This window comes from Canis aureus, chromosome 12 (genome assembly GCF_053574225.1).
Source record: "Canis aureus isolate CA01 chromosome 12, VMU_Caureus_v.1.0, whole genome shotgun sequence".
Lineage (NCBI taxonomy): Eukaryota > Metazoa > Chordata > Mammalia > Carnivora > Canidae > Canis > Canis aureus.
In genome coordinates, this window is record NC_135622.1 from 43,507,327 (window position 1) to 43,534,010 (window position 26,684).

Consider the following 26,684-nt stretch of genomic DNA (forward strand, 5'->3'; position numbering starts at 1 on the left):
GAAGAAGAGGCTAAATGGGTTGGCAGGAGGAGGAGAAGGCCTTGTGGGACAAGGAGGGAGTGACTTGGATTCTAAGTGGAATGGGAAACCAGCAGGCTTTGAGCTGGTGAACGAGCTCTGATTTACAAGTTTAAAAACTCACTAAGGCTGTTATGTGGAGTGTATCCAAACCAGTAAAAATCAGAAGGAAACAATTAGGAAACTTATAGTCTAGGCAAGAGGTGATGATGGTTTGGAGTAGGGCGGCTGAAATAGACGTAAATAGAAAGAAGAGCAGACTGAAGGGTGAAGGGAAAATGAAAGGTTAAGACAAGTAACATTTCTAAGGTGTTCCCTATTAAAGGAGGTGAGCAGAACAGTTTGTGGGCACTGATTTTTTAAAAGAAGTATTTCAGACACAAAATACAGAAGATCAGAACAAACTCACTATCCACCTTAAGAAATAAGAACTTAAAAATTCACTTGTAGTCCTTCTGAGTCCCAGAAGCACTGTCCTAAATTTGGTGTTTATCATTCCTGTGCATGTTTTCATGCCACGTATACATATACATATGATATTAAACTATAAATGTATACTACATACACATATTTACATATATAGCATATAAATATATTTTTATATATCCATAAACCATATAGAGCATTGTCTTTAAGCCTTTTAAAAATGGCCTACTTCATGTATTCTGTAACTTGCTTTTCCCAGGAATTATTTTTGAGATGTATTCATGAAACAAGGAGCCTTAATTTTATCGCTGTATAGTATTTCAGTATATAACTGTATCTCGATTTATCCCTTCTCCTGATGGAAGATTAGATTAGTTTTAAAGTAGGTTAACAAAGAGACCCAAGAAGGTATAGTTCCTCAAATAACAGATCTTTTTTCTCTTCAGATAGATGTTCCTGGTTGGTGATTAGTTCTTCATGGGGTGATTCGGGGCATCAACCATTTTCCATTTTGTGCTCTGCCACCCTCTAAAGCCATTTTATCATCTGCATCTGGCCCAAGGAAGGGGGAAAAGAAGCATAGAAGTACACTCATTTTCTTAAAAATTCTAGCTTGCATGTGACACCCTCACTTCCATTCACATTCTACAGGAGAGAAGTGAGTTGGCTACCCCTTCGATACAGGGGCAGGGGGTTAGAGAGCTGGGAAACATAATCTAACCATTTGTCCTGTAATCCTATAACTCTGCAAGGTGAGAGCAGATTATGGTGGACAGCTATTCGTCTCTGCTATGTGGTATCAACCGTACTACAGTATCATTCTTTGTTTATGTCTCCTGGTATACCTGGGCAGGAGGATTTCCCTCTGTATATACCCAGGAGTAAAACTGCTGCATCTTAAGGCATATTTTCAGCTTGACTAGATACTAACAAATCGTTTCCAAAGTGATTGTACCATGTTACATTCCAAACCGTGCATGAGAGTTCACATTCGCTACAACCTGGCTATGTTCGATATTGTCAAATTTGTATTCTAATGAACTTTGTTTAAAAACTTAAAAACTCAGTAGAATGATTATGATACTCTCTACTGAGACTTGCTGAGACCTGGCCTCAGGAAGGAAAAGTTTTTTTTCACAAATTTTCTTTCTTTCTTTCTTTTTTTTTTTTTAAGATTTTATTTATTTATTCATGAGGGACACGAGAGAGAGAGAGAGAGAGAGAGAGAGAGAGAGAGGCAGAGACACAGGCAGAGGGAGAGGCAGGCTCCATGCAAGAAGCCTGATATGGGACTCGATCCCCAGTCTCCAGGATCACAACCTGGCTGCAGGCGGCGCTAAACCGCTGCGCCACTGGGGCTGCCCTCTTTCTTTATTTAAGAGAAGGAGAGAGAGAGATAGAGAGCATGAGCAGGAGGAGGGGCAGAGGGACAAGCAGACTCCCTGCCGAGTGAAGATCCCGACGTGGGGCTTGATCCCAGGACCCCAAGATCATGACCTACACCTAAGTCAGGTGCTTAACCAACTGAGCCACCGAGGCACCCCAGGAAGGAAAATTTCTTTAAAGTGCCTACAATGGCACTAGATGAGACTGGACAAGTTTCCTATACTAATTCACTTTAACCTCAAACAAATTACTCGTTTTAGCCAACACATTTCAGGAACTAAAAAACTACTGAGACACCGCATTTGGTACTTATTTCAAACCCACTCCCATGTCTAGCCATCTTCTTATCCCCATACACTGTGTCGGCAAGGAGTCGGGCAGCAGGTTGGAGTCAATGAACACCTGGAAACATCATTCTAACCGACAGTCATTTATTTCTTTTGTCATTGCCCAACATTCCCCAAGTCTTACTCACCAGAAATTAATATAGCTTCTTCATTTCTCCTCCCTGACAATCCTCACCTACCGAAAGGGTTTCAAGGGTGCAACTGCCAATGAAAATGAAAAGGTAGACTGGACATACCACGTCATTGACCTGTTTCAAAACTATCTATCTGGCAGTATCCAAATCTGGTTTCAGTGCTCCCTTGTTTGAAAGTGGTCTTCACAAAAGCCCACATTTTAAAGCTATGTGGAGCAGCACAGAATACAGAGTTAAAGAGCAGTAACAGCCTTTCAGAATTTGAAAAGGTAGTATTTATCCATATCAGGGTTAAGGGCCCTTGCTTTTTATGTGGCATATGCCACAAAAGTTGGCAAGAATATATAAGACCAATATTTATGCAAGAGGGGAAGAGAATCTAGAAACACAACAGAGCTGTTCTAAACAATGCTCCAGAGAAAGCCAGCCTTGAAGAAGAAAAGTAGCCCACTAGACATTACCAGGTAGGCATGAGGTACAGAAAAGGAATTTTTCTTTCCAACACCAGAGAAATACCTACATCTGGTGTCAAGTCTCAAGATATAAAGAGGATAAACGCCACATACAAAAGAGGACAGAGGACGATATTCTCAGAAAACTCCAAAAGACAAGACGTCGGCTAAGGGGAGGAATAAGGACTTAGCGTGGTGTAGACGAACAAGTGAGGTCAAGCCCAGGGGAGACGGAATGTGCCCCTTGGCTGCCAGTCTATGGCATTACTAGGAACACTAGGATTCTGTGTCAAAACATCAAGCGCAATGCGGTAATTCTTCATCCTTAAAACTGGGGGTTGGGAGTTGGGGGGTTGGGGGTGGGGCACAAGCGCCCAGAGGACACTGATCATAGCAACAGATGAGGACTCAAGCCCTAGGAAAGTCAAGGCAGTATTTATTGCTTCGTCTACTTCCTGCTTTCCAATCATTTTCATGTTTGGGACATTTTGATGTTTGGGCTGCTTTTCATGCTTGTGGGTCTAGCCAGTCACTGCTACTTGGGACAAACGAAACACTTCCCAGTAAAACCAGCATAGAGAGGTTCTAGCTTTTTCATCTTAAGTCCATTTTCTTACTTTCAATCCTAAAACCACACTGAGAGAGAACAAACGGCCTCCATAAAATCTGTTACCCAGGGAGACAGGATAAGCTTATTACATGAGTGACAACAGTTCTAGCTTCTAGGATTGTTATATCACAAATACAAAATGATAAATCAGTATGATTCTTAAAAATTAATTTGGAATTGTTTTATAAGCGAAATGATGGAATGACTAATCAGTGGAGAGTCCGAGAACATTCTATAGCCCGGGAAGGAAAAGGACAACCAAATGGGTTTCTCAGTTTTGTACAGAGCAAGAATGGCCCACAGTTGGCCTGAAGAGGGAGCTCTTTGGGCAAAATGAGAGAACAACAAGAGGACTCCAATGAGGAATAGCAGGAACACCTACCCAAGAGGGGGTGGGGGGGGAGTGGGGTAAAAGTGAATAAATAGAACAGTGAAATTTACACAGGAGGAAGGAGCTGAGAAAGTCACAGCCTTACACAAACAAAAGAGTACATTTCTCCTCGCTCAGCCCCAGTGACTCAGTCCTCCCAGCACAGGTCCCCGTGACAACAGCATCCCATTTGCTCTCCTAGGAGCTTTCACACTGCCTGCCTATTTCCTTCCTCGTTTATGATGAGTCTTTGGGGGCTTTACTTTCTGGAACTGTGCTGGCACTGGCTCCTGCTCCGGTTCCTTATAGGAGGTCGACACTAGCAATTCCTCGTTATTCCTCCTCTGATCCTTCCCTACTCTAAGACTCAGCTCCGCCTCAGGCAGCTGGATGCCTGGCTGCTGCAGCCTTCGCAGAGACCTTCTGCTCCTGTGCTGCTGTCTCCGCTTTTCTTCTTCCTGCTGCCGCTGCTTTATCTTCATTAGCTTTTCAAAGCTTTTGGTGGTGGTTGGGTTTACGACGAACCAGTCCTACAGAGGCAAAATGGAAAAATTATCCAGTCAATACACAGTAGAGAGCACAAGGAATGGGTTTGGGAAGAAATTCTTTCGTTTTTGAAAGATTTACTTATTTATTTGACAGAGAAAGAGAGCACGAGGAGGGGGAGGGGCAGAGGGCAAGAGAGAATCTCCAGCAGATACCCACCCCTCCCACCAAGCATGGAGCCCTAGGCTGGGGCTCGATCCCGCGACCCTAAGATCTTGACCTGAGATGACATCAAGAATCCCATGCTCAACCGAGTGAGCCACCCAGGCGCCCTGGGTGCGAGAAGATTTTCTAAAAGGCACGGCTAGGGCAGAACACAGTAAGAAGGAAACGGATAGGGAACCAGAGCTTATAATTCTGTACTTTAAATGGGAGAAATTCAATACAGAATAGTGAGTAGTCATTATAAGCATTTATTGTGTAGCACACGATTTGGGGTACTTCATACTGCAGTAAGTGAACTACAAAGTGTTCACTTAGCATCATCCTACTTATTTATCTCCTTTGTAAAAATCTCATGAGCTATAAAGCTTTGGGCCATAGGACATTTTTATTTCATGAAAGTATAGTGGTTAAGGGCATGAATTCTACAGCCAGACCCTTAGTGCAAATCTCAGCTGTTTCTGGCTCTGTGACCATGGGGAAATTACTCAACCTCTCTGAGACTCAGTTTAAAAAATTAACAGTTGAGGAACATGCAATCCAATTATGAAACACTCTTGGGGAAGAAGGAAGGAAGGAAGGAAGGAAGGAAGGAAGGAAGGAAGGAAGGAAGGAAGGGAAGAAAGGGAGGGAGGGCGGGAGGATTTCAATTGAAATCAAGTGATCTGATCAGTCTTCTAGGTCTAACTACTGATTCACAGGAAATACCCTGAGAGAGGACCACCACCACCACAGGAATGCACTCAGCAAAATCCAAAATGTGTATACACATGTGACAAATGACCGTTTCTCCAACATATAAAAAGGGGGAGTAGGGGAAACTTCTAGACCTGCAATTGAGATATGCTTTCAATATAAAAAATACACATTGTATTTCAAAGACTTAGTATGAAAAAATGTAAAGTATCTCATTAATTTTTATTAACTACATGTTTAAAAGATAATATTTTAGGTACACTAGGTTTTATAAAATATATTATCAACATTAATTTCACCTATTTTTATTTAAAAAAATTTTTAGAATGTGTGTACTAGGAAATCTGAAATTATATACAGACTCACATTACATTTCTATTGGATAGCACTCTAGATTAAAATATACAGTACACGGACATTTTTTTTTCTTCCTCCTGAACAAGCCATCTCTGAAAAAAAATTATGAGGCAATCAAGGAAATTTAAATAATTTCAATAATGACTAGGTATATGATGATGATATTCAAGAACCATTCTTTGCTAATTTTTTATGTGTAATGATGGTTGTGCTTATACATTTTTAGAAGTCCTTATATTTTAGACACACACATCAAAAGAATCAGTGACAGTTGACATGGTATGTGGAATTTGCTTTAAAATAAGCCTTTAGGGGACAAGAAAAGTGGGTGTGATTATAAAGGAAAAGAAGATTGGCCACACACTGATGTCTGTTAGGCTGTTCATTATACTATTCTGTCCATTTTCATGTATTTGAAAATTTCTGTTGAAAAAAAGTAGCTTCAGAATATGTGAGGCAGAGAGGGAGGAACAGAGTGAAAATCTTTTACCACCACGTATAATTTATAAATATAGGCACAAATCATTGAACTAATAAGACTTGGAGAACAAACTCCAAACCAAGTGAAATTTGTTGTTTCCAACTTTTTAAGAAGAAATTGGAGAAATAGGCTCACTACATAAAGGCTGGATTTTCTTAGGAGATTAATTATCTTTTAAATACTTCCTGAAGTATTTACACTATTACTATGAGAAAGATATGACCGACTGCCTTCCAGAGGAAATCTCAGGTATAGAAAGCGATTCCCAAAGCTTAAACCTGTAAAACAACAGAGACCACATTTCATGACACTAACTATAGCCCATAGCGTTAAGAACTATTAAATGTGAGGGCAGAAAACAGTTGACGGTGTTTGCTCTTTTTCCTTATTAGGCCACAATAGCTTCTGCGGTAAGATATTCCAAGAGAATGCACACTCTACTCCTTAAGCTTTTGAAATACAGGTATTTAATTACACAGGAAACAATTTCTCTATTGACCTGTATAACTAAAAACTTGCCCCAAGAGAAACCTCTTGACTTTCTGTACTTAAAGTATTTTTATGCAGAATTGATTTTTTTATTTTATTTTATTTATTTATTTATTTATTGATTGATTGATTGATTGATTGAGAGAGGCAGAGACATAGAGGGAGAAGTAGGCTCCCTGTGAGGAGCCTAATATGGGACTCCATCCCAGGACCCCAGGATCATGACTTGAGTGAAAGGCAGACGCTCAACCACTAAACCACCCAGGCACCCCAGAATTGATTCTTTAATTTTGAAAATTTACAGACCTTAAGAAAAGTGACAAGAATTCAATGAATCCTAGATTTACCACTGCCTACCTCTCTTCCTTTCTTCCTTCTTCTCTTCCTTTTGCTGAACCATTTGCAAGTTATTTGTAGACATATTTCATCCCTAAAAACTTTAGCATAGATCTGCCTGAGAACAAGGGCCTTCTGCACAGCTACAACACAATGATCACATTTGGGAACATGAACATTGACTCATCACTGTTATTTAATAGAGCCAGTATACCAATTTCTCCAGTTTGTCTCACTGATGTCCCTTATCGTCGTTTCTTTGCAGTATTTGAAACATTAAAAACAGATTGCTCAAAGGCCTTAGAATAGGAGAAAACAGAAGTACAGAGACTGCTATAAAACAAGAATTCTACAGCTATAAACTCAGCCCAGTGCCCAAACTCTTGGTTTAACTGAATTTATTTTTATTTTATTTTTTTAAAATTTTTATTTATTTATGATAGTCACAGAGAGAGAGGCAGAGACACAGGCAGAGGGAGAAGCAGGCTCCATGCACCGGGAGCCTGACGTGGGATTCGATCCCGGGTCTCTAGGATCGCGCCCTGGGCCAAAGGCAGGTGCCAAACTGCTGCGCCACCCAGGGATCCCGGTTTAACTGAATTTAAAAGAATCACAAGAGCTCAGGGGTGCTCACACTTACAGTGATTTCAAATGCTTTCACATAAAAATACAATTACACATCTAATTTCACAAAGTATTTTAACTCTGTCTCTGGTAAGCACTTTCAAATTCCTTTTCTCAACAGTCCCAGCCCATAAAAACGCACAAAATCCACTTTTGGGGGCACATACATATGGGTTCCACAGGATCACAAAAACATGGCGGGGAAAGCAGGGACCTCACCTCAGCATGGACAGAGTTGATGTGATACTTGACACCACTCTCTGACACAAATTCTTTTTGACACAGAAGACACTTGTATTTTCCAGCCACAAAGTTTCCCTGTTTTCAAGAGAGAAAGAAAAGGGAATTACTCGTAAATTCAGGAACACATACCTGAGCCATGTGGGAGATTGTTAAGAGACAGAAAGGGCGGGGATTTTACTTCAGCAAAGAAGGAAGAAAATCCAAAACAGCAATACATTTAGGAAAACTCGGTTGGGCAGACTATCACCACTATAATTCTATCCTACTTATAATTCTATACGTAATACCCCCACCCATTCAACACAAACTGAGGTTCTCCTTCTTTTGCTATAAAACCTGTCACACTTTTCTAACTTCCTTGTTTCTTTCCCTTCCTGGTTCTCTTGGAATGACTCTTGGACTCCTGAGGTTCACCAGAGGCACCAATGCATATAATTCTTCCCACCATAATCCACTGTTTCAAAGAGTGCCTTGGACATCCAGAATTCGAGAAGTATCATCTGCAACACCTAGGTTAAGGACTCTGAAACTAAGATCATGATGACAAACTCCTAAGTATTCCTGGACAGATGGGGTTTGGATGTCTACACTCCCGTGCTGCCTTGACTCCTGAAGCCCTGAGTGCCCATGGGGCTCCTTTTGTGTGAAGAGATATTTCTGAATGGGAATTAAAAAGTTACAGCAGTTTGTAGGGCACCTGGGTCAACACAAAAAAGATTCAGTGAGGTGAACAGCCATCGGCCTGACAGCAGATAGAGCCTACTTCTCATCCCCAGAGGCCAGTATAATTCAGATGGGAGTAGAGGATCTTCAACAATCCAGATAAACACATGTAAGTTGATTCAAGAAAGTTTAAGGCCCGATAAGATAGGGAAGCCCCAAGGCAGGAGAGGCTCAGGTGGAAGATGTTAAATCCCTGGTAGAGACTAAAATTAATAATATATTTCTCCAAATTCCTTAACTGATAAGACTTCAGGCTATGTTGGCTTTTCCTGTATCTTGAACATATCCGGGCATCCCCTCTAATAACAGACCAAGCATCTTTAGGACATGAAAAAACTAAGCCAGCCTCTGAAGATAATGGCAAACAGGACAACTAGCTCTTCATCTAAACTGAATTCTCTTCCATGTCAGACTATTTTAGACGTCATGTTAAGATAAATAGTTCAGAAAGTTACAAACCAAGGTACAAGAGCCTAGGTGAGCTTTAAGGCCTGATACACTACTGTAGACCGCTTCACAACCCTGAAAAAGAGAAGAAGAAATCCATGAAAACTATAGCAAACCGCATCCTTCTCTTAGCAACCTGGCCATTTATTTACACTGACCAGCCCTACATTTGGAGGAAGAAGCCCAATAAATCACGTTACAAACCAAACAGGAAAAAAATTCACACACAAGCCACAAAAGCAAAAAAGAAAAACCAAAGAAAGGTTTAAAAACAAATGGTGAACAAGTTGTTGAGAAAAGCTTAAGATATTCTCTTCCCTGCTACTTTTTCTCTGACACTCTGAGAAACAGAAAATTGCAGTTAGATATTTTTTTAAAATCTGCCTTTTTGGGATCCCTGGGTGGCGCAGCGGTTTGGCTCCTGCCTTTGGCCCAGGGCGCGATCCTGGAGACCCGGGATTGAATCCCACGTCAGGCTCCCGGTGCATGGAGCCTGCTTCTCCCTCTGCCTGTGTCTCTGCCTCTCTCTCTCTCTCTGTGACTATCATAAATAAATAAAATTTTTTAAAAAATTAAAAAAAAAATCTGCCTTCTTCAGTACAAAGTTGTCTCCTATTTCTTGTGTATTTGCTTCTTCCCATAGTTCTGCATATATGGTTGTGGTAGAGTAGAAGATGGCTGGAAATTCTCTGCCACTCTTTCCTGCAAGAAGTGGAGGCTACTTACCCTCCCTTTGAATCTGGGTGAACCCTGTAATTCCTCTGACCAATAGAATCCCATTGAAATGATGTTGAACAAATTCTGAAGCTAGGCCTTAAGAGATCTGCGGCTTCGTGTTCCTGGGATACTCTGAAAAGTCAGTTGCCATGTGCCCTGCTGGTAACCCACTACACCCTGATGGAGAGAGGCCATGTGGACAGCCGAGCTCCCAGCTCAATTGGCTGCACAGAAGCCATCTTGGACATCAGGTCCCATCTGAGCTTGCAGCTAAATACAACCCACGAATGATCCCACTTGATGCCACGTACGACAGGAGAATGTTCTTTGAGCCCTGGCAGAATTACTGATTTATAGAATTCTGAACAAATAAAATAACTGAGGTTTTAAGCCACTGAGGTTCATGTACTTCATCATGACGGAATAAATAACTGAAACAGCAGTTTGATAAACATTTATGGAATAAAAAAATGAGAAAGAACCACCTGGTTAGGGCACTGAATGCGATGGTATTTCTTGATATCTGACTTCCATTTGTGTAGCACTTCCTGGCTGAAGGTAGGCAGCCCAGGGCGAGTATATTTTAACTACGAGACAAGAAATATTTTATTGGAGGAACCCAACTTCCAACCAAAATACCCCAAAAGTTTCACACCCAACTCTTCAGGTTATGTAATTCTGGAGTTCGACAAGCATCCTTTCACGTGCAAAAAAACTGTAGTAGGTATGAGCCTTTAAGTACAAATTTACCCAACACTGGTAAGTATAATTTTCTATAATTTAATCTTAGAATAGTTTGATTTTTAACAGAGGGCAGGAGATTTTCAGATATGGCACTTCATCTATAGTTTGAAAAAGCTACTGACAGAGCATTTATACAGCTAAAACACTTGTTACAAAAAAAACCCCCAGGGATACAAATATGTACTACATGTAAATTATACTTATTATTGTATACTTAAACACAAGGTACATACATACACGCACATATATAATACATTTGATAGAAATATATGTAAATTGGGAAAAGGCTAGAAGGTTATAAATGAACACGTTAACAGTAGTCATCTCTGGGTGGTGGAATTTTGAGTGGTTTTAATGTCTGTTCCCTGCTCCTCTGCATTTCTCCTTTTTCTTCAGAAGTGTCACGTTAATTCTGGGTATTTTTAAATTCAAACACAAACACTGAGATTCAATCTAAAAATGTGAAACATTTTAAAACAAAAATGTGAAAATAAAAGATGTGAGAGAACTCAGGGGATGGAATACACTATCTTTCCTGATACTGCCTGAGACGAGAATTAACTATTCCTCGCACTTGCCTTCATGTGCTTTGACACAGGTTAGTCTCTTCGCAGAAGTACTGCGCGCTAACGATTGCGCGACTGGAGCTCCAGGTTAGTCTCTTCTTAAAACAACAACTGTAGTTTCCAGAAAAGAGACAGCTGGCACTTGGAGAGACAGTTCTCACAAAGCCCACCACAAGTAATAGCTATGTTTCCAGTGAGAAAACAATCCTCCTGCTTGAAAAATTTAAGTATCTGAAACAGATACTGAGATAGAAAAACAGAGCCAAAGCCCATAGAGGTCAGGGGAAGTAAGGAAGTCACCTTCAGGAAACGCTGACAAATCTATAAAAGCAATCAGAGCACAGAGCTGGCTTCATTTGTAAGTACCTCCTCTCCTCTGCAGCTAGTGTATATGGGACCATCTAAAATCCTTTTATAGCGGGGCAGCCCGGTGGCTCAGCGGTTTGGCGCCACCTTCAGCCAAGGGCCTGATCCTGGAGACCTGGGATCCACTCCCATGTCAGGCTCCCTGCGTGGAGCCTGCTTCTCCCTCTGCCTGTGTCTCTGGTTCTCTCTCTCTCTCTCTCTCTCTCTCTCTGTGTGTGTCTCTCATGAGGAAATAAATAAAATCTTTAAATAATAAAATAAAATCCTTTTATAGTGATAGCAGAATATTTACATAAGCTATTATATTCATAAACTATCATATTTATGCAGAAATGAGAATAATCTATGAGCACATATGGAGTGATTTCTAGGACAGACTTTTAAGTGAAATAAAGCAAAACACAAAAAAGCATCTATGTAAGAAAGAAAAGAATATAAGAAAATATGCATTATCTGGTTATCCATCCCATAAAAATATAAGAAGGATAAACCAGAAACTACTGAGCATGATTATCTTTGCAGGGAGCAGGGTGGGAACGGGATGGAAATAGAAGGGTATTAGGAATGGGACAGCTGGGAAGAGGGCAGTAGCCCTTCTCTAAGAAGACTTTTGGTACAGGTCTGACTTTTAGAACCACGGCAATGTTTCACATACTCCCAAGATAAATTACTCATTTCAATTAAATGGGATGTAGGGGGAACCCAAAATGTAGTAAGAGTAACACATGAAGCTAATGATGATAAATGAGAAACCAAATGAAGTGAGGAAGGAGCCAATCTAAGTAACTGTAAAATAGTACTTTGACTATATACTGTAAGGCTAAAGATTAAAAGAACTATAACAAATATTGTTCTCTAGGTAGTAAATCTGTTTTTACAGGGGTATGGGTTAACAATTGTGAAACTAGGTTATACTAGAACTAAGCAAGTAAGTAAATATATTGTACACTATGAGAGGTCTCTCACTGTTGGAGAAAGAAGTTAGAAATAAGCACAGAGGAAGGCAAGAATGAAACTTGTGTTGGATTGGAATTGAAGGTATCATGGCCTTAAATCTGTACGCTGATACCCAGACAGACATGAACACAGAGGGGAGCGAGTGAGTAGCTCAGTCAGTTACGCATCCGACTCTTGATGTTGGCGCAGGACATGATCTCAGGGTCATGGGATCAAGCCCACGTCAGGCTCTGCACTCAGCATGGAGTCTGCTTATCCTTCTCCCTCTGCTCCTCCCCCTGCTCTCTCTTTCTCTTCTCTCTCTCTCTCTCCCTTAAATAAATGGATAAATAAAATCTTTTTAAAAAAGAACAGAGTGTGTGCATGTATCCATGAATATACATATAGATCCTAGCTCTATCCACTAAGAAGGCCCAGAAACAATGACACCCTAGCAGGAATGAGTACACCTAGCATTCAAATCTTGGTTTTTAAATATATTCTCCAATAAAAGAAATCAGGATTCCTTAGAGAAATGGTTGATTCTAGCTCTGGGACAGGGAATATATGAGATGACCCTATAGCATCTCGAGGTGTCAAAACGAAAAAAAAGGGCTCAAAAAATGATAGAAGCATTTCAAAAAGACATAGGAACCCACTTGGAAGAGCTCTTGATGACCAAATCTGAGACAATTTGAGCTATAAATTGAACAACAATAATAGCACTGGATGATAATGCTACAATAAAATATCCATGAGTCCATATGGATATAAACAGATTAATAGAATAAAAGGACATATCAAAAAAAAAAAGGACATATCTTTCTCACAGTAGAATTCCAATTAATAACTATGGAAGAAATAATGGAAACACTAACCATCATTAGGCAAACCACCATAATAATAATTATAATTATTGCAGACAAGAATCACTGATGGATGCTATGGTAAGTGGGCAGAAGTATGATAAGACACAAACTAGTTGCATACTGTCAATCTCCCCCCAAAATATTCACTAATTACAGGGGGGGAAATATAATTTTGCCTTGGAGAAAATTGGGCAACACCCTCATCAAGTGATCAAAGTTATCAGTAAAAAGACACACCAATATCATATACCTCCTGATACGGTGTAACACTGTGGTATTCTTGACAAAAACATGTAACCCTCAATCCAATCTCAAGAAAACACTAGACAAATCCATATGAGGGATATTCTACAAAATAACCAGCCCGTCCTCTTCAAAAGTGTAAAAAACACAGAAAAACAAACAACAACAAAAAGCCAGAAGAATTATAACAGATGAGAGGAGACGAAGAAGCCACGGTAAAGAGAATTAAATGTGGGATCCTGGTGGGATCATGTGATGGGATCCTATGCTATCGGTTACGGAAGATGTTGACATTACAGGAAGTCTGGTGAAAAGCATATGGAAATTCTGTACTAATTCTGCAATGGCTGTAAATCTAAAATTATTTCCAAATAAAATGGTTTCTTCTAAAAGAAATATTTATTTGTGAGATAAAAAATATTTATTGGCCTCTGCCCTCAGCTCCTGTTAGTAATTAGTCTTTGAACCTGGTTCCCAACAGGGAGCTCTTAAAACACCTAAATTCCTAACTAATACCAGTATTTGACACAAAGCTCACAAATCCCTTGGAAAAGGAGTAACTTTTATTCTACTGAGGCAATTCTTGGTGGGCCCCTTGGGAGGGGCTAGCCACCAGAAAGACCAAGCCATGATTTGAAGTTTGGCACTTTCAGACCAATTCCCCATTCTCTGGAAAGGCAAAGGGACTAGAAATGGAGTTAATCAATCGTGCCTATGTGATGAAACCTCCCTAAAAATCCCAAAATTATGGGGTTCAAATAGCTTCCTCAGAACATATATATGGCCAAGAGGGTGATGCACCCCCAACTCCACAGGGCCAGGAGCTCCTACTGTGCTTGGGACTCTTCCAGACCTCACTCTATATAAATTTCTTCATCTGATTTTTCATCTGTAGGTTTTATTATATTCTTTATAACAAACCAGTAAATGTGTTTCCCTGAGTTCTGTGAGCCATTCTAGCAAATTACCAAAACCAAGGATGGGGTTATAGGAACCCCAATTTATAGCTAATCGCTCAGAAGCACAGGTGGCAAACTGAGACTTGCGATTGGCATCTGAAATTGGAGCAGTCCTGTGGGACTGAGCCCTTAACTTGTAGGATCTGCCACCAACTCCAGATAGATAATGTCGAACTGAATTATTTGTAGGATGCCCAGGTGGTGATAGAAAATTGGTCTGTATGGGACAAACCCACACATCTGATGTCAAAGCTTAAGTGTGTAGTAGCGTGAGAGGAAAGGAAAACACAAGAGCTTTTCCTAGACAATATTGCTTGTGTTTGCATCAAGAAACACTGGCAGGGAAAAAAAATAGATAAAGAAAAGAAACATTGGCAGGACACAGAAATCTTGAGAATGGTTAACCTTGGAGACAAGACAACAAGGATGGGGTGAGAGTGAGATACCTCAATGTTAATCATCATTTTGACTTTAATGACAACAATGTATAATCTATTCAAACAAATTAATATCTTATCTTTTATTTTATTTTATTTTATTTTATTTTATTTTATTTTATTTTATTTTACTTTATTTTATTTTATTTTATTTTATTGGGGAGGGGCACATGGAAAGGAAGAGAATCTTACGCAGGCTCCATGCCCGGTGCAAACCTGACATGGGGCTCACTCAATCTCACAACCCTGAGATCATGACCTGAGCCGAAATCAAGAGCTGGACACTTAAGAATGAACCACCAGATTCCCCTGAATTTTTAGTTTAAAAAATCAAAATAATTCCCTTTGCCTACACAATGTCGAAACAAAACAGATGATTTTAGTAAAGTAGCTGCTAGATAAGACTATCAAAACTTATCAATGAGCTAACAAATATTTATGTTAAATTCCCTATGACAGACCATGCACAGATGTGACTATAATATCACAATGTACTTACCAATGTATAAAATTCACATTTAAACTGAATTTAGATAACCATATACTTTAGCCTGTGGCAGGAAATAGCAGTAAGTCTGAAACAAGACAGGATGCCTTGATATTCAATTACTCCTTGGACTGATTTTTAGGCCAAATAAGAGGTATCAACTTCTGAAATTTGACAAATTTTCATATAAATTATGACATTCCCCTCATATGAGTGAAAGCCCTAGGCCAAATCTAAACTATTCTTCTCCATACCATGGAGATGGATAGGTCCTTAGCTCTAATCTTAATCCTTACTGTATATCCTCCAAGCTCTCGAATGACTACTCCCATTAAGTCATATACCCCTTGTCTCCTCTTGGCCAAATAATGTTCCTCTGGTCTTTGATCTGTTTTACACCAAAGGCTTCCAGGGGCACCTGGGTGGCTCAGCCCTTTGAGCGTCCGCCTTCAGCTCAGGTCAAGATCCCAGAGTCCTGGAATTGAGCCCCACATTGGGCTCCCTGCTCAGTGGAGAGCCTGCTTCTCCTTCTCCCTCTGCTGTTCCCCCTGCTTGTGCTCTCTCACTCTCTGTCAAATACATAAATGATTTAAACAAAAAACAAACGAACAAAAAACCCCAAAGGCTTCCAAGCTGGGTTCTGTACCACTCACAAGTACACTTGGAACCATGGAGGTAATGATAAAAGTATCAAGGAGAAGGCCAAGTAGACAAGGCTTTGGGCTCACTACCTCTAGTTATTTGGAGTGACTCCATTTTCAGTTATTTCACATACTGGTGTTTTAGATAAGCTTTCATTTGGAAAAAAGAGTGCGTGGGGAGAGGAGTTCTGTGGCTAGAAAAACAAATGGAAAGCATTAACTAAATATAGACTCCCACATGTGAACTAACAAAGTGGAAACATGCTGGGCAACAACTAAGCAAAAGACTAATCTGGGAATTCTGGTTCCCTCAGGAAGTAGACCAGAAATAATGGGGTTCCTTAAGAAACTTCTGGAACAGACTGTCTCTCTAGGACCCACATGAATCCAAACACTGAAAGTGGATTAAACATATCCCATCTCTAAAAATAAAGAAGCAAAATATCATTTATCATGTACTCAAGTGCATTTACTTTTCCGTACATAAGCACAGTATTAGACATGGTTCTAAATTAATACAAGTTTCTACTTTACCTTCCGATCATCAGGTACCAAATCCTGAAGCACCTTCCTCTTAGGCCATTCCTTGGCCAGTTCAGCAGAAGCCAGCTCCTGCAGGTGGTACACAGCTATCTTGGCAGAACGCCTCTGAACTCGACCCCCACTCTTTGGCTCCAGGCTCATCTCTTTTAAGCACTCTGACTGTCCTGACTCTGGAAAGAATGAGATCTGCAAGAATGAGACATAGCAAAACACAGGCCTGAGAAGTGGGGTTCATTAAGAGCCAATGATTAAAAGCTATCCCTCCTGCTCTAAGTACCAAAGCTATTTACTTGCTTGCTTTCCATTAGCATAAAGCTCCACCACCTTAATGCATATTTTATTGGAAAAAAGAAAAAACTTCTTAGGATAAAATCTGTTCCTTCAATAAGTGAAGTAGTTAAGGGTCAAGACATAGCCATGTGCAAAGACATGAACCTCAATCCATATCTCATAGTACATATAAGAAGTAACTGAAAATGAATCAAATATAAACCATATTACTCTAAAATTTCTAGAAGAAACCAAAGAAGGAAATTTATGTCATGCTGAGTGTGATGGTTTTTTGATGTGTTACCCTGACTAGGCCACAGTCACCAGTTATTCAATCAAACGCTAATCTACACGCTGATGTGAAGGTACTTTGTAGATCTAATTTTTAAAAGCATATCTATAGGGACAGAAAATAGATCAGTGGTCAAATCCTTCTATATCTTGACTGTGGTGGGGACTATACAACTGTATGGATTTGTCAAAACTCTTATAAACTGTACACTAAAAAATGGGACCATTGATTTACCTTGAAAAAAAAAAAAAAAAACAGGAGTGGGGCAAGCCTAGAAATCAAGAAAAAAAAAGTCAAAACAAAACAATGGGGATAGAAGACGAGCTGGACAGAGAATTCCACAAAATTTCTAGCTAAAGGGGAATGCCTTACGCTTTAAAAATATAATAATGAGTTTACTTCTGCACAGATTATACAGTGAACTTTGATTTCTCTAACCTAATTATGTTCAAAAGGCAGAAATTAGAGAACCAAGGAAAAACACGAAAGAGAAAACAAAAGCATTCAAAGATTAAAAAGGGATACAAATGAGGAACCAAAGATGTATGGGAGGATGTAAGGTAAGTAGTCACCACAAAATAGATCCCCAAACAGGGTCTGGAAAGTAATCAGTACTCACAGGCCCATGCTCTGACCTCAGGTGATACGCAAGTCCAGCCTTCGATTTATATGGCTTTCCACAGTGGTGACATTTCAGGGTCATCTCCTCCAGCTCTGCAGCCCCTTTGCCACATTTTCTGACATGGTACAGATATCCCATGATGCTGGTGAAGCTACTAGAACAGCTCTGAATACAGGAGAGAGGCCTGAACTATAATCTTACATCTTTTGACGTGATTTCTCAATTTCTAAACAGCCACAAAGGACTCAACCACCACACAGATCCTCTGATATCGCTAGACCCTCTCCAACATCTCCCATTTGCACAACCCTTCCTTGTCCCTTGTCCCTGCCCTAACAGCTGTCCTGTCTACCACCAAGAGTCATGTTCAATCAGTTGAGTCGGCATTCAGTAAACTAGCACTGTCCGTCTCCTCCGTGGCAAAGCGTCCTCTCTGGTCTGTGACTCAACTGCACCCCAGTAGCAAACACCCAGCAATGCCAAAGCTCCTCACAAGGAGACTGCTAGGAGCCTTTTCATCACACTGAAGAAAGATGGTCAAGAAACACCTCCAAACAAAGGGAAAGGGGAGAAAAATAAGTTTGTGGAGATGAGAAAGAAAATAAAGAACTATTAATGAATTCAAAACACCTGGAAAAGCAGGAGCCACTCTTATGCTGTAAGGTGACACAGACAAGGTCTACAAGAGAGAAGGAGGAGAAATGGAAGAAAGTAACAGAAAGACATTGACTCAAGACTCCAGGCCGAAGGAGGTGCTGTCCCTGGGCTCTTACCTCACGCATGCACCTGAGCTTTCCCAGTCTCTTTAGAACCGTTCGGAGCCGTTCCCTCTCACTTGGCTCGTCTATTTCATCTCCAGCCGCCTTCAAAATGGGCTAGAAAGCAAGAGAAGCAGACAAGAAGATGATTCACAGGAAAGACAGATACAGAAAAAAATTATATCATAGGAGAATCAAGGACTGGACTAGCACCTAAGCCGATGCCCATGAAGCTTAGTTATCTGACTCCCGGCTTTCTCCATCTTCTCCTAGACAGACAAGGAAGCAAATGCAATGCAAATAAGAGTTCAGAGGCTCTATCTTCCAGGAGATGAACCCTTGAGGCTAACCAAAACACACAAATACCCACCAAGGATTTCATTTTGTGTAACTCTTCTATCGAAAGGGTGTTTTTAGACCCCTATAAAGCCCCAGAACCTAGGCACCTCCGCTGGGTTATCCACACTTATCTGTGTAAAGACATCCAAACACCAACCACACAGGCTCATACGGTACCGAAGATACTCTTACCAAGCTATTATGATTTGCCATGACGTGATACTTCATCCCTGCCAGTGAACGAAGCTGTTTCCCACAATGATGACAAGTAAACATTTCCTACGAGGAAGAAAGACTGCTCAGTGCCAGGCTGTTCAACGGAGACACAGAATGTTACAAAATCCTACTCAGAAGCTCTTGTCTGTATCTCCCTCATTTCCCAAACTCAACAGTCAATGAATCTCAAAATCCCACAACCTCAGTGTCATGTCCTCAAGGGTAAAGAAGTAAACTGCAACGCATTTTTAAAGTAGCAAGAATTACCATTTACTAAGTGTCAATTATTTGTGGAGTGATGGGATGGGCACTTAGCACATATTCTTTCTTTCTTAACCTCTCTGGGACTACACAAAATAATTTTTTCTCTATTGTTTTTTAAGATTTTATTTATTTGCTCATGAGAGAGAGAGGCAGAGACGCAGGCAGAGGGAGAAGCAGGCTCCATGCAGGGAGCCCCCCACATGGGACTCGATCCAGGTCTCCAGGATCACGCCCTAGGCAAGGCAATGCTAAACTGCTGAGCCACCCGGGGTACCCTTTCTCTCTCTTTTTTTAAATGAGAAAACCAAGGCCCACATTTGAAAAGCTAAACGACAGTGAGTAGCTGAGTGAAGATTCAAACCCAAGTCTGTCAGACTCAAAAGCTTAGGTTTTCCTTATAACACAATGCTGCTTTTTCTCCTGTGTAATCAGTATACCTGACGGCGAAAGATGTCTAAGGTATGGGAAAAGATCACAACCATCACAAAATGCCACAAAATCTCTAACCTGTTTGCACGTCTCCATGTGTTTCTTTAAGCCCTCTATTGTCTTCCTCCCTACCGCCTGGCAGGTAGGACAGGAGACACTGCCTTTATCCACGATTTCTAAGTACCATTGTTCCTCCAAACTGCCTACAAAGGAGAAAAAGGAACACCCCATAATCTTCACAATTCTCTGGACAGGAAAAGCAAATCCTGAAGCTTAGTAAAAGTATCATAAAATGGTTTCCCCCCCTTCCTGGGGAAAAGAACCTTGCTGCAGATGATTTCTACAGATAATCTGTTTTCAGACAATCAGGAGTTTCTGAAACTCCTACTTCGTTCCCCATGATAAAAACCATCTAAGAACCACTCAAAAGCTCTAAGCGCCATGTTTTTTCTAGCTTTATTGAGGTACGACTGACAATGGGCAACATTTTCCTAGCAGCATCTAACAGCGGGATCCGAGATATATAGCAAGCCACAGGTGTGCTTGAGACTTTGTGAAGTGTTTTTATCCCATTTAGTCTCCTCGAAAATTCTGACTGCCTTCATTACCCCTATGGAGAGCAAGGAAACTGAAGCTTGCAGAAGTTAACTAGAGGGCAGCAGGCCAGAAAGCTAATTAAGAGCCAAACTTCAACAAGTGTCTGACTGGTTTCCAAACTCATGCCCTTAAGAACTGCCTCCTTAAAGAAACCCTGCTACATCATTCCTTTAATACCACCACCACCGCCGCCACCACCAAGAGTGTGAGCACTAGGTACCCAATGCGTCCAGCAGAAAACATACCTGCTGCATAAACTGGTGGTTCCTTCCGAATACGACGAGCCTGGGATTTGGGATTAGGTTGAGTTTTAGGCCGTTGCTTCCTCCCTGACGCAAGACAGAAACTTGAAGCCTAACATATCACCTTGCTACCCCTTCTCTACTACCAAAATCTCTTCCCTCCTCTTCCCAATACCCTGTGCCCCACTCCCTCAACCAACTGACCCTCTTAAGTTGTAACAGAAAAAAACAACAGGTAAGGTCAGGACGGAAGCCATTCCTTGCCAAAAAATCAAAAGGCTCACTAGGGTTCCAAGGGTCAAAACCTAAGGGCTTTCTCTCTTTCACCTCTAAGGAATAAAGCCCAGGCACCGAAGGAAAGAGAATGAGCCACACTACTCCCTTACCATAAAGCTTATGCTTCTTCTGAGGAAATTCTCGATAATCTTCATCTTCTTCCTGCCTGGGTTTCCTTTTTCCTTTGGTTGATATTCCACCAGACCCTGAAATACCAGAGGAAAACAAACAAAACCCTCAGTATGGCTTCCAAGTGAACATCTTGGCCTGCCTTCAAAACATCACTCACAAGACCACCACAGAGAAAGCTCACGAGCGAGCACAGGCCTCACAGAGGTGCTGTGACATTTTTAGGGAAGTTGGTAAAACTTCACCAACTTACACAACCTCCCCTTTTCCCTTTTCACTATTCTCCATCCCAAGTGATCAATTGTTCCCTATGAATAATAAGTGCCTGAAGGCAGTGTCCTTTCTTTGGTCTTGAATCGAGGCTCACACTGAAGAAGAATTGTTCCAGGAAAAGGGCTGCTCAGGACCCTTGACACCATGCCCACCAAGACAACTGTACCTAGAATCACCCTAAGCATCGACAGAGGATCAAACTGGAACAGTGGGAAAGAGATCCAAATCATTTTTAGGGGACAGGCTGACACTGGTCTAACCTACAGGACTAAGATTAGCAGAATTTCACTCTAAGATAGAAGGACAGTTCACAAAGCTGATAGTATGTGGCAGCCTAACACAAATGTGAGAAACACATATGTGATACTTAATACTTTAAGAGCCATTTACAACAGCTCCCTGGGGAGTACTCTGCCTTTGAAACATGACAGAGATACTGATACCTTCGACACGGGAAGCAACAGCTGGCTTGACCCTTCTCATCTTCATCCAGTAGGTAGATTTTCGGAAGGATGGTGGAAAATCACTCACTGGCTCACATGAAGAGGCAGATGATGAGCCGCTTAAGGAGTCATCGTGAGGGATAGTGTACTGGAAACTATTATCCTTTATGGAGCACTGCGGCCTGCTATTAATATGACATAGATATATATAGATATATAGATATATATACCACAAAGGAGGATCTAGAGTTAAGTTCCTTTAATTATTTATATCCTCAGAAGACAAGTTGGTTATCTATGCAAAAACTAAGAAACTTCATAATAAAAACAGAATTGAGATTGTAATCTAACAACTACAATCGTTGATCAAATGCAGTATATAAAATTATTATACTTCATTATAATGAGAAAGCAGTCCATTCATGATCATTCTGCAGCCCATATAGGCATTCTGTCCTAGGTTGATCAAAGAAAAGAAAGAAGTCAAGGTAATATGTGTTCTATGTGTTCTATGACCCTTCAGAAGAGCTCCTGGATCTGGAACCAGGTATGTTCAGGCCTCCCTATTTCTCTGACAGAAGCACAGTAACTAAATAGTATCCCTGAGAGTACAGGAGGAAAAGAACAGTTTGTGGGGCCCTCGTTTGACCCATCTTCCCTCTACCTTAGCCTTCTCCCTAAACCTGGTGTCACAGTTATCCTGTCTCACTTAGGCAACATGATTCTTAGCTCCCATAGTTCAAGGAACACTGCTACCTTGTCTGAGGTAAGCCAGATCCAAATTTTCAAATCTAAGACCAGTAACTATGTAGTTAACAGACATTATTAACTACAAAGTGTCTTCTAGGTGGTTCAGAATGCACAGAAGAGCAGCAGTTCTCAAAGTATTGTCCAAGGACCTCGAGACATTCCCTTTTCCAGCTAAAGATCTGTGTAAGGCCTGTGTTAGGTCTATGGTTTAGAACGGTCACTCTGAATGCTATATGGAAGATGAAAAGAAAAAAAAAAAAAAGGAAGATGGCCCATGGGGGAAGAGTGAATAAAGGAAGAGGGGTTAACAGTACAGGGAAGAGGTAAAAGGACTTGAACGAGAGTTTGGTAGTATAGGTAAGTTGGCAGATTCAAGATAACACGTTAGAGGTAGACCAGATAAGAATCACATAGAGGTTTGTGGTAGGAAGGAGTTGGAAGTAACACAGATGACCTTTCTTAAGAAAATCTATACATAAAATGTGATATATGCCTGTTATGGAATAGTATGTAGTTGTTGGAAGCAACAAACTTTCTCTTTTTTTAAAGATTTTATTTATTTATTCATGAGAGACACAGAAAGAGAGAGAGAGTCAGAAACATAGGTAGAGGGAGAAGCAGACTCCCTTCAAGGAGCCCAATGCGAGACTCGATCCCTGAATCCCAGGATCACACCCTGAGCCATCCACGCGTCCCAGCAACAAACCTTTTCTATACATAAGACATGAACATAACTGAAAAGCATACTGGTGAATGAAAATTAGAAAACAAGGGTGCCTGGATGGCACAGCTCATTAAGCATCTGACTCAGATTTGGCACAGGCCCTGACCTCAGGGCTGTTAGATCGAGCCCTGAGTCAGACTCACTGCTCAGTGCTGAATCAGCTCGAGACTCTCTCTCCCTCTCCCTGTGCCCTCTACCCTCTACCCCGAGCATGTACACACATGCACGCTCTCTCTCTCCAAAAATAAATAAATCATTAGAAGAAAAAGGAAAAAGTAATAGAACAAGATTTAACTTCAATGTGGTAAATTAAAAACTAGTATACATGTAAACAACACTAGCTACTTTACAAGGATTCATAAATATTTAAGGACAAATATCAAACTCGCTAACACCATTGTCTTTGAAAGGGAATGGAAATAAAGAAAACAAAATACTAGGGACTGCTGATGTCAGTATGCTATGAACAGGGAAGAATGATTTTCAGTTCTTTGCACATGAGATCCAAAATTACAAAAAAGTTTAATACAGTGAAGTTATCATTCTGCCACAGTGCATAAGGCCACTACGACCCATCCCTCCTGCTGATCACAACTGAAAATCCTCGACTCCGAAAAGTAAACAAAGCAGGTGGATTGTGGAGGGGAATCAAAATCAGGAGAAGTGACTCATATTGAATGTGTTTCCCCATTTTTTGTTTTTCCTCACGTGGCTCTGCAATTAAGGGTGGGCCCCATTTGCAGAGCAGCATAGGCAGCCTCAATTCTAATAGAAACTCTAGAAACTCTATCTTTCTGGCAAGAGAAACCTGGAAAAGGGATCTCCATGGACAAAACTGTGTAAGAAAACTGTGGAGAAGAGACAGACAAGGAGGATGATCTCATAATTCTCTGTATGAATCTACACAAATCATGGCTTAATTCCAAATCTCATATGTGTGGAGCATACCCAAACCAGCTTAGCAAAGGCTTTGAAAAATGAAATAAGATATGAACAAGCTGCACACCAGATTAACCTGCGAGCTGCTAGTAAAAGACCCAAACCAATGTATCAAAAGCTTGGAGAAATGAAACAAGACTTGAAATACCTGAAAAAGTCTCAGACGAACCCCTAAGCAATTTAAGCAGAGGTAAACCAACATAGCAAAGACTCAAAGAATGAAACTAAGACTGAACCAATACCCTCAGAAAGCAAGACAGAACTATGGTCTGAACAGGTTACTTGCTAAAAGAAAAACAGCAATGATCACCCAGAAGATTCTTTTTTATTTATTTGAATTCAATTAGCCAATCCCCCAGAAAATTATAAAAAGACCCAAAGTCTATACAAATAACATTCACTATCTTAGGAATAAATTCCATAATGATGTAATACACAAAAAATCGGAAAATGTGCATAATTCTGAAAGGAATAGGAAATGAACAAATGTCAACCCCAAGATGATCCAGATGTGAGAAGTATAAAAAATTTAGGGCAACAATTATAACTATGCCCCATGCAATACAGGAATACACATTTGAAATGAAGGACAAGGTAGAAATTCTGAGAAAAATAAAAACCATAAGAAAGAACTACTTGAATTTTTAAATATATTTTATTTATTTATTTGACAGAGAAAGAGAGACCACATGTACAAGCAGGGAGAGCAGGAGGCAGAAGGAGAGGGAGAAACTCTCCCTCAGCAGAGAGCCTGATGTGGAGCTCGATCCAAGGACCTTAGAATCAAGACCTAAGCTGAAAGTAGATACTTAACCACCCAGGCAAACTACTAATTGAAATTTTAGAACTGAAAAATACAATGTTTGAAATAAAACCAGAATGGGCTCAATAATAGAATGGAGATGACAAAGGAAAGAACTTGAAGACAAATTATCCAATCTGAAAAACAAGGAGGAAAAAGGTTGAAAAAGAGTAAACAGAGCCCCAACCACCTGTGGGTCAATACCAAAAGGTCTAACTTAAGTGTAGCCACAATCCCAGAAGGAAAGGAAAAAGAGACTGTGGCACAAAAATACATTTGAAAAATTTATGGTAGAAAATCACCGAAATTAATGAGACATAAATTTACAGATTCTAGGAACTCAACAAATACTCAACAAGATAAACTCAAAGAAAAACACACCTAGACACATCTTAATGAAAATGTTCAAAACCAGGATGCCCGGGTGGCTCAGTGGTTGAGTGTCTGCCTTTGGCTCAGGGCATGATCCAGGGTCCAGGATCGAGTCCCACTACGGGCTCCTTGCAGGGAGCCTGGTTCTCCCTCTGCCTGTGTCTCTGCCTCTTTCCTCGTCTCTCATGAATAAATAAATACAATCTTTAAAAAAAAAAAAGAAAGAAGAAAGAAAAGAAAGAAAAGAAAGAAAGAAAGAAAGAAAGAAAGAAAGAAAGAAAGAAAGAAAGAAAGAAACTGTTCAGACCCAAAGATTTTTTAAAATTCTAGAAAGCAGCTTTAAAAATGACATATTACAGGGGCACCTGGGTGGTTCACTTGGTTAAGAGTCTGCCTTAGACTCAGACACTGGGATCGAGCCCCACATTGAGCATATAGCCTGCTTATCCTTCTTCTCCCTTCTTATGTTCTCTCTTGCTATCTCTGTCTCTCTCTCTCAAATAATGAAGAAAATATTTTTTTTAAATGACGTATCATATATAGGAAACAATGGTTTGACTGATCACAGAATTCTCAACAGAAACCAAGGAGAACAGAAGATAGTATAACATCTTTAAAATCCTAAGAAAAGGGATCCCTGGGTGGCGCAGCGGTTTAGCGCCTGCCTTTGGCCCAGGGCGCAATCCTGGAGACCTGGGATCGAATCCCACGTCGGGCTCCCGGTGCATGGAGCCTGCTTCTCCCTCTGCCTGTGTCTCTGCCTCTCTCTCTCTCTCTCTGTGACTATCATAAATAAATAAAATTTAAAAAAAATAAAATAAAATCCTAAGAAAAATGATTTGGCAAACCAAAATTCTATACTCAGTGAAAATAATGCTTAGATATACTTCTTCACAAGAAAAAGAGAAAACGAAAATTTGTTGTTAGCAGACCTGCTCTATGAGAAATGTTAATGGAAATTATTCCAGATATGATGAAGGAAAAAGATGCCAGAGAGAAATCTGGATTTTTAAGCACGAAGAGCAAAAGAAATGGTAAATAGCTGGGTAAATACGTTAACAATGACAACAACAGAAAACACTCTTTAAAACAAATTTTTAACATTCTCTGGTAGAGTTTTCAACATATGTAAATGTAATACTTATGATAGCTATAACTTATTGGTCAGCAGGCAGGGGTTAAACAATCTATATGGTTGTAAAGCTTCTACATTTAAGCAAAGTGGTAGCATATTAACTCAACGCTATGAAACAATAGGTATGTATATTATACTTCCTAGAGCAACCACTACACACAAGAGAAAGAGAAAAGAGAAAGAGTCAAAAATCAGTAAACTAAAATCAGGCACCAAATATTCAAATAATCCAAAAGAAGGTATAAAGGAAAAAACAGGGTACAAAGACACGTAATAAAATGGCAGACCTAAATCCAACCATATCAATAATTAATTTAAATGTTTATGGTCTCCAGATTTGGGCAAGATTCCTCAATAAATGTTAAAAATGTTACATGTTAAAAAAAATAAAAATAAAAAAAATAAATGTTTATGGTCTCAACACTCCAGTTAAAAAGTCAGAGACTGTTTAAGAGTG

General features: G+C 40.2%; 1 protein-coding gene across 7 annotated transcripts in view; it reads right to left on the reverse strand.

Annotated features, from left to right (window-relative positions):
* Positions 1-2,244: 2,244 nt before the first annotated feature.
* The window catches only part of ZNF512 (zinc finger protein 512), a 32,912-nt gene continuing 8,472 nt past the window's right edge, over positions 2,245-26,684 (reverse strand). For 2 of the 7 annotated variants that reach the window (XM_077915882.1, XM_077915888.1), the window contains 12 exons: positions 21,506-21,687; positions 20,771-20,866; positions 20,388-20,471; positions 19,624-19,748; positions 18,829-18,915; positions 18,313-18,414; positions 17,537-17,704; positions 16,347-16,541; positions 10,050-10,151; positions 8,860-8,922; positions 7,654-7,752; positions 2,245-4,273 (listed from right to left, as the gene is read on the reverse strand). In XM_077915882.1, coding sequence (XP_077772008.1) covers positions 3,965-4,273; positions 7,654-7,752; positions 8,860-8,922; positions 10,050-10,151; positions 16,347-16,541; positions 17,537-17,704; positions 18,313-18,414; positions 18,829-18,915; positions 19,624-19,748; positions 20,388-20,471; positions 20,771-20,866; positions 21,506-21,687 — 1,612 coding nt within the window. In that variant the 3' untranslated portion in view covers positions 2,245-3,964. Of the gene's footprint in view, positions 4,274-7,653; positions 7,753-8,859; positions 8,923-10,049; positions 10,152-16,346; positions 16,542-17,536; positions 17,705-18,312; positions 18,415-18,828; positions 18,916-19,623; positions 19,749-20,387; positions 20,472-20,770; positions 20,867-21,505; positions 21,691-26,684 lie in introns of all 7 variants that reach the window. The other 5 variants (XM_077915881.1, XM_077915887.1, XM_077915883.1 and 2 more) reach the window with 4 other exon arrangements.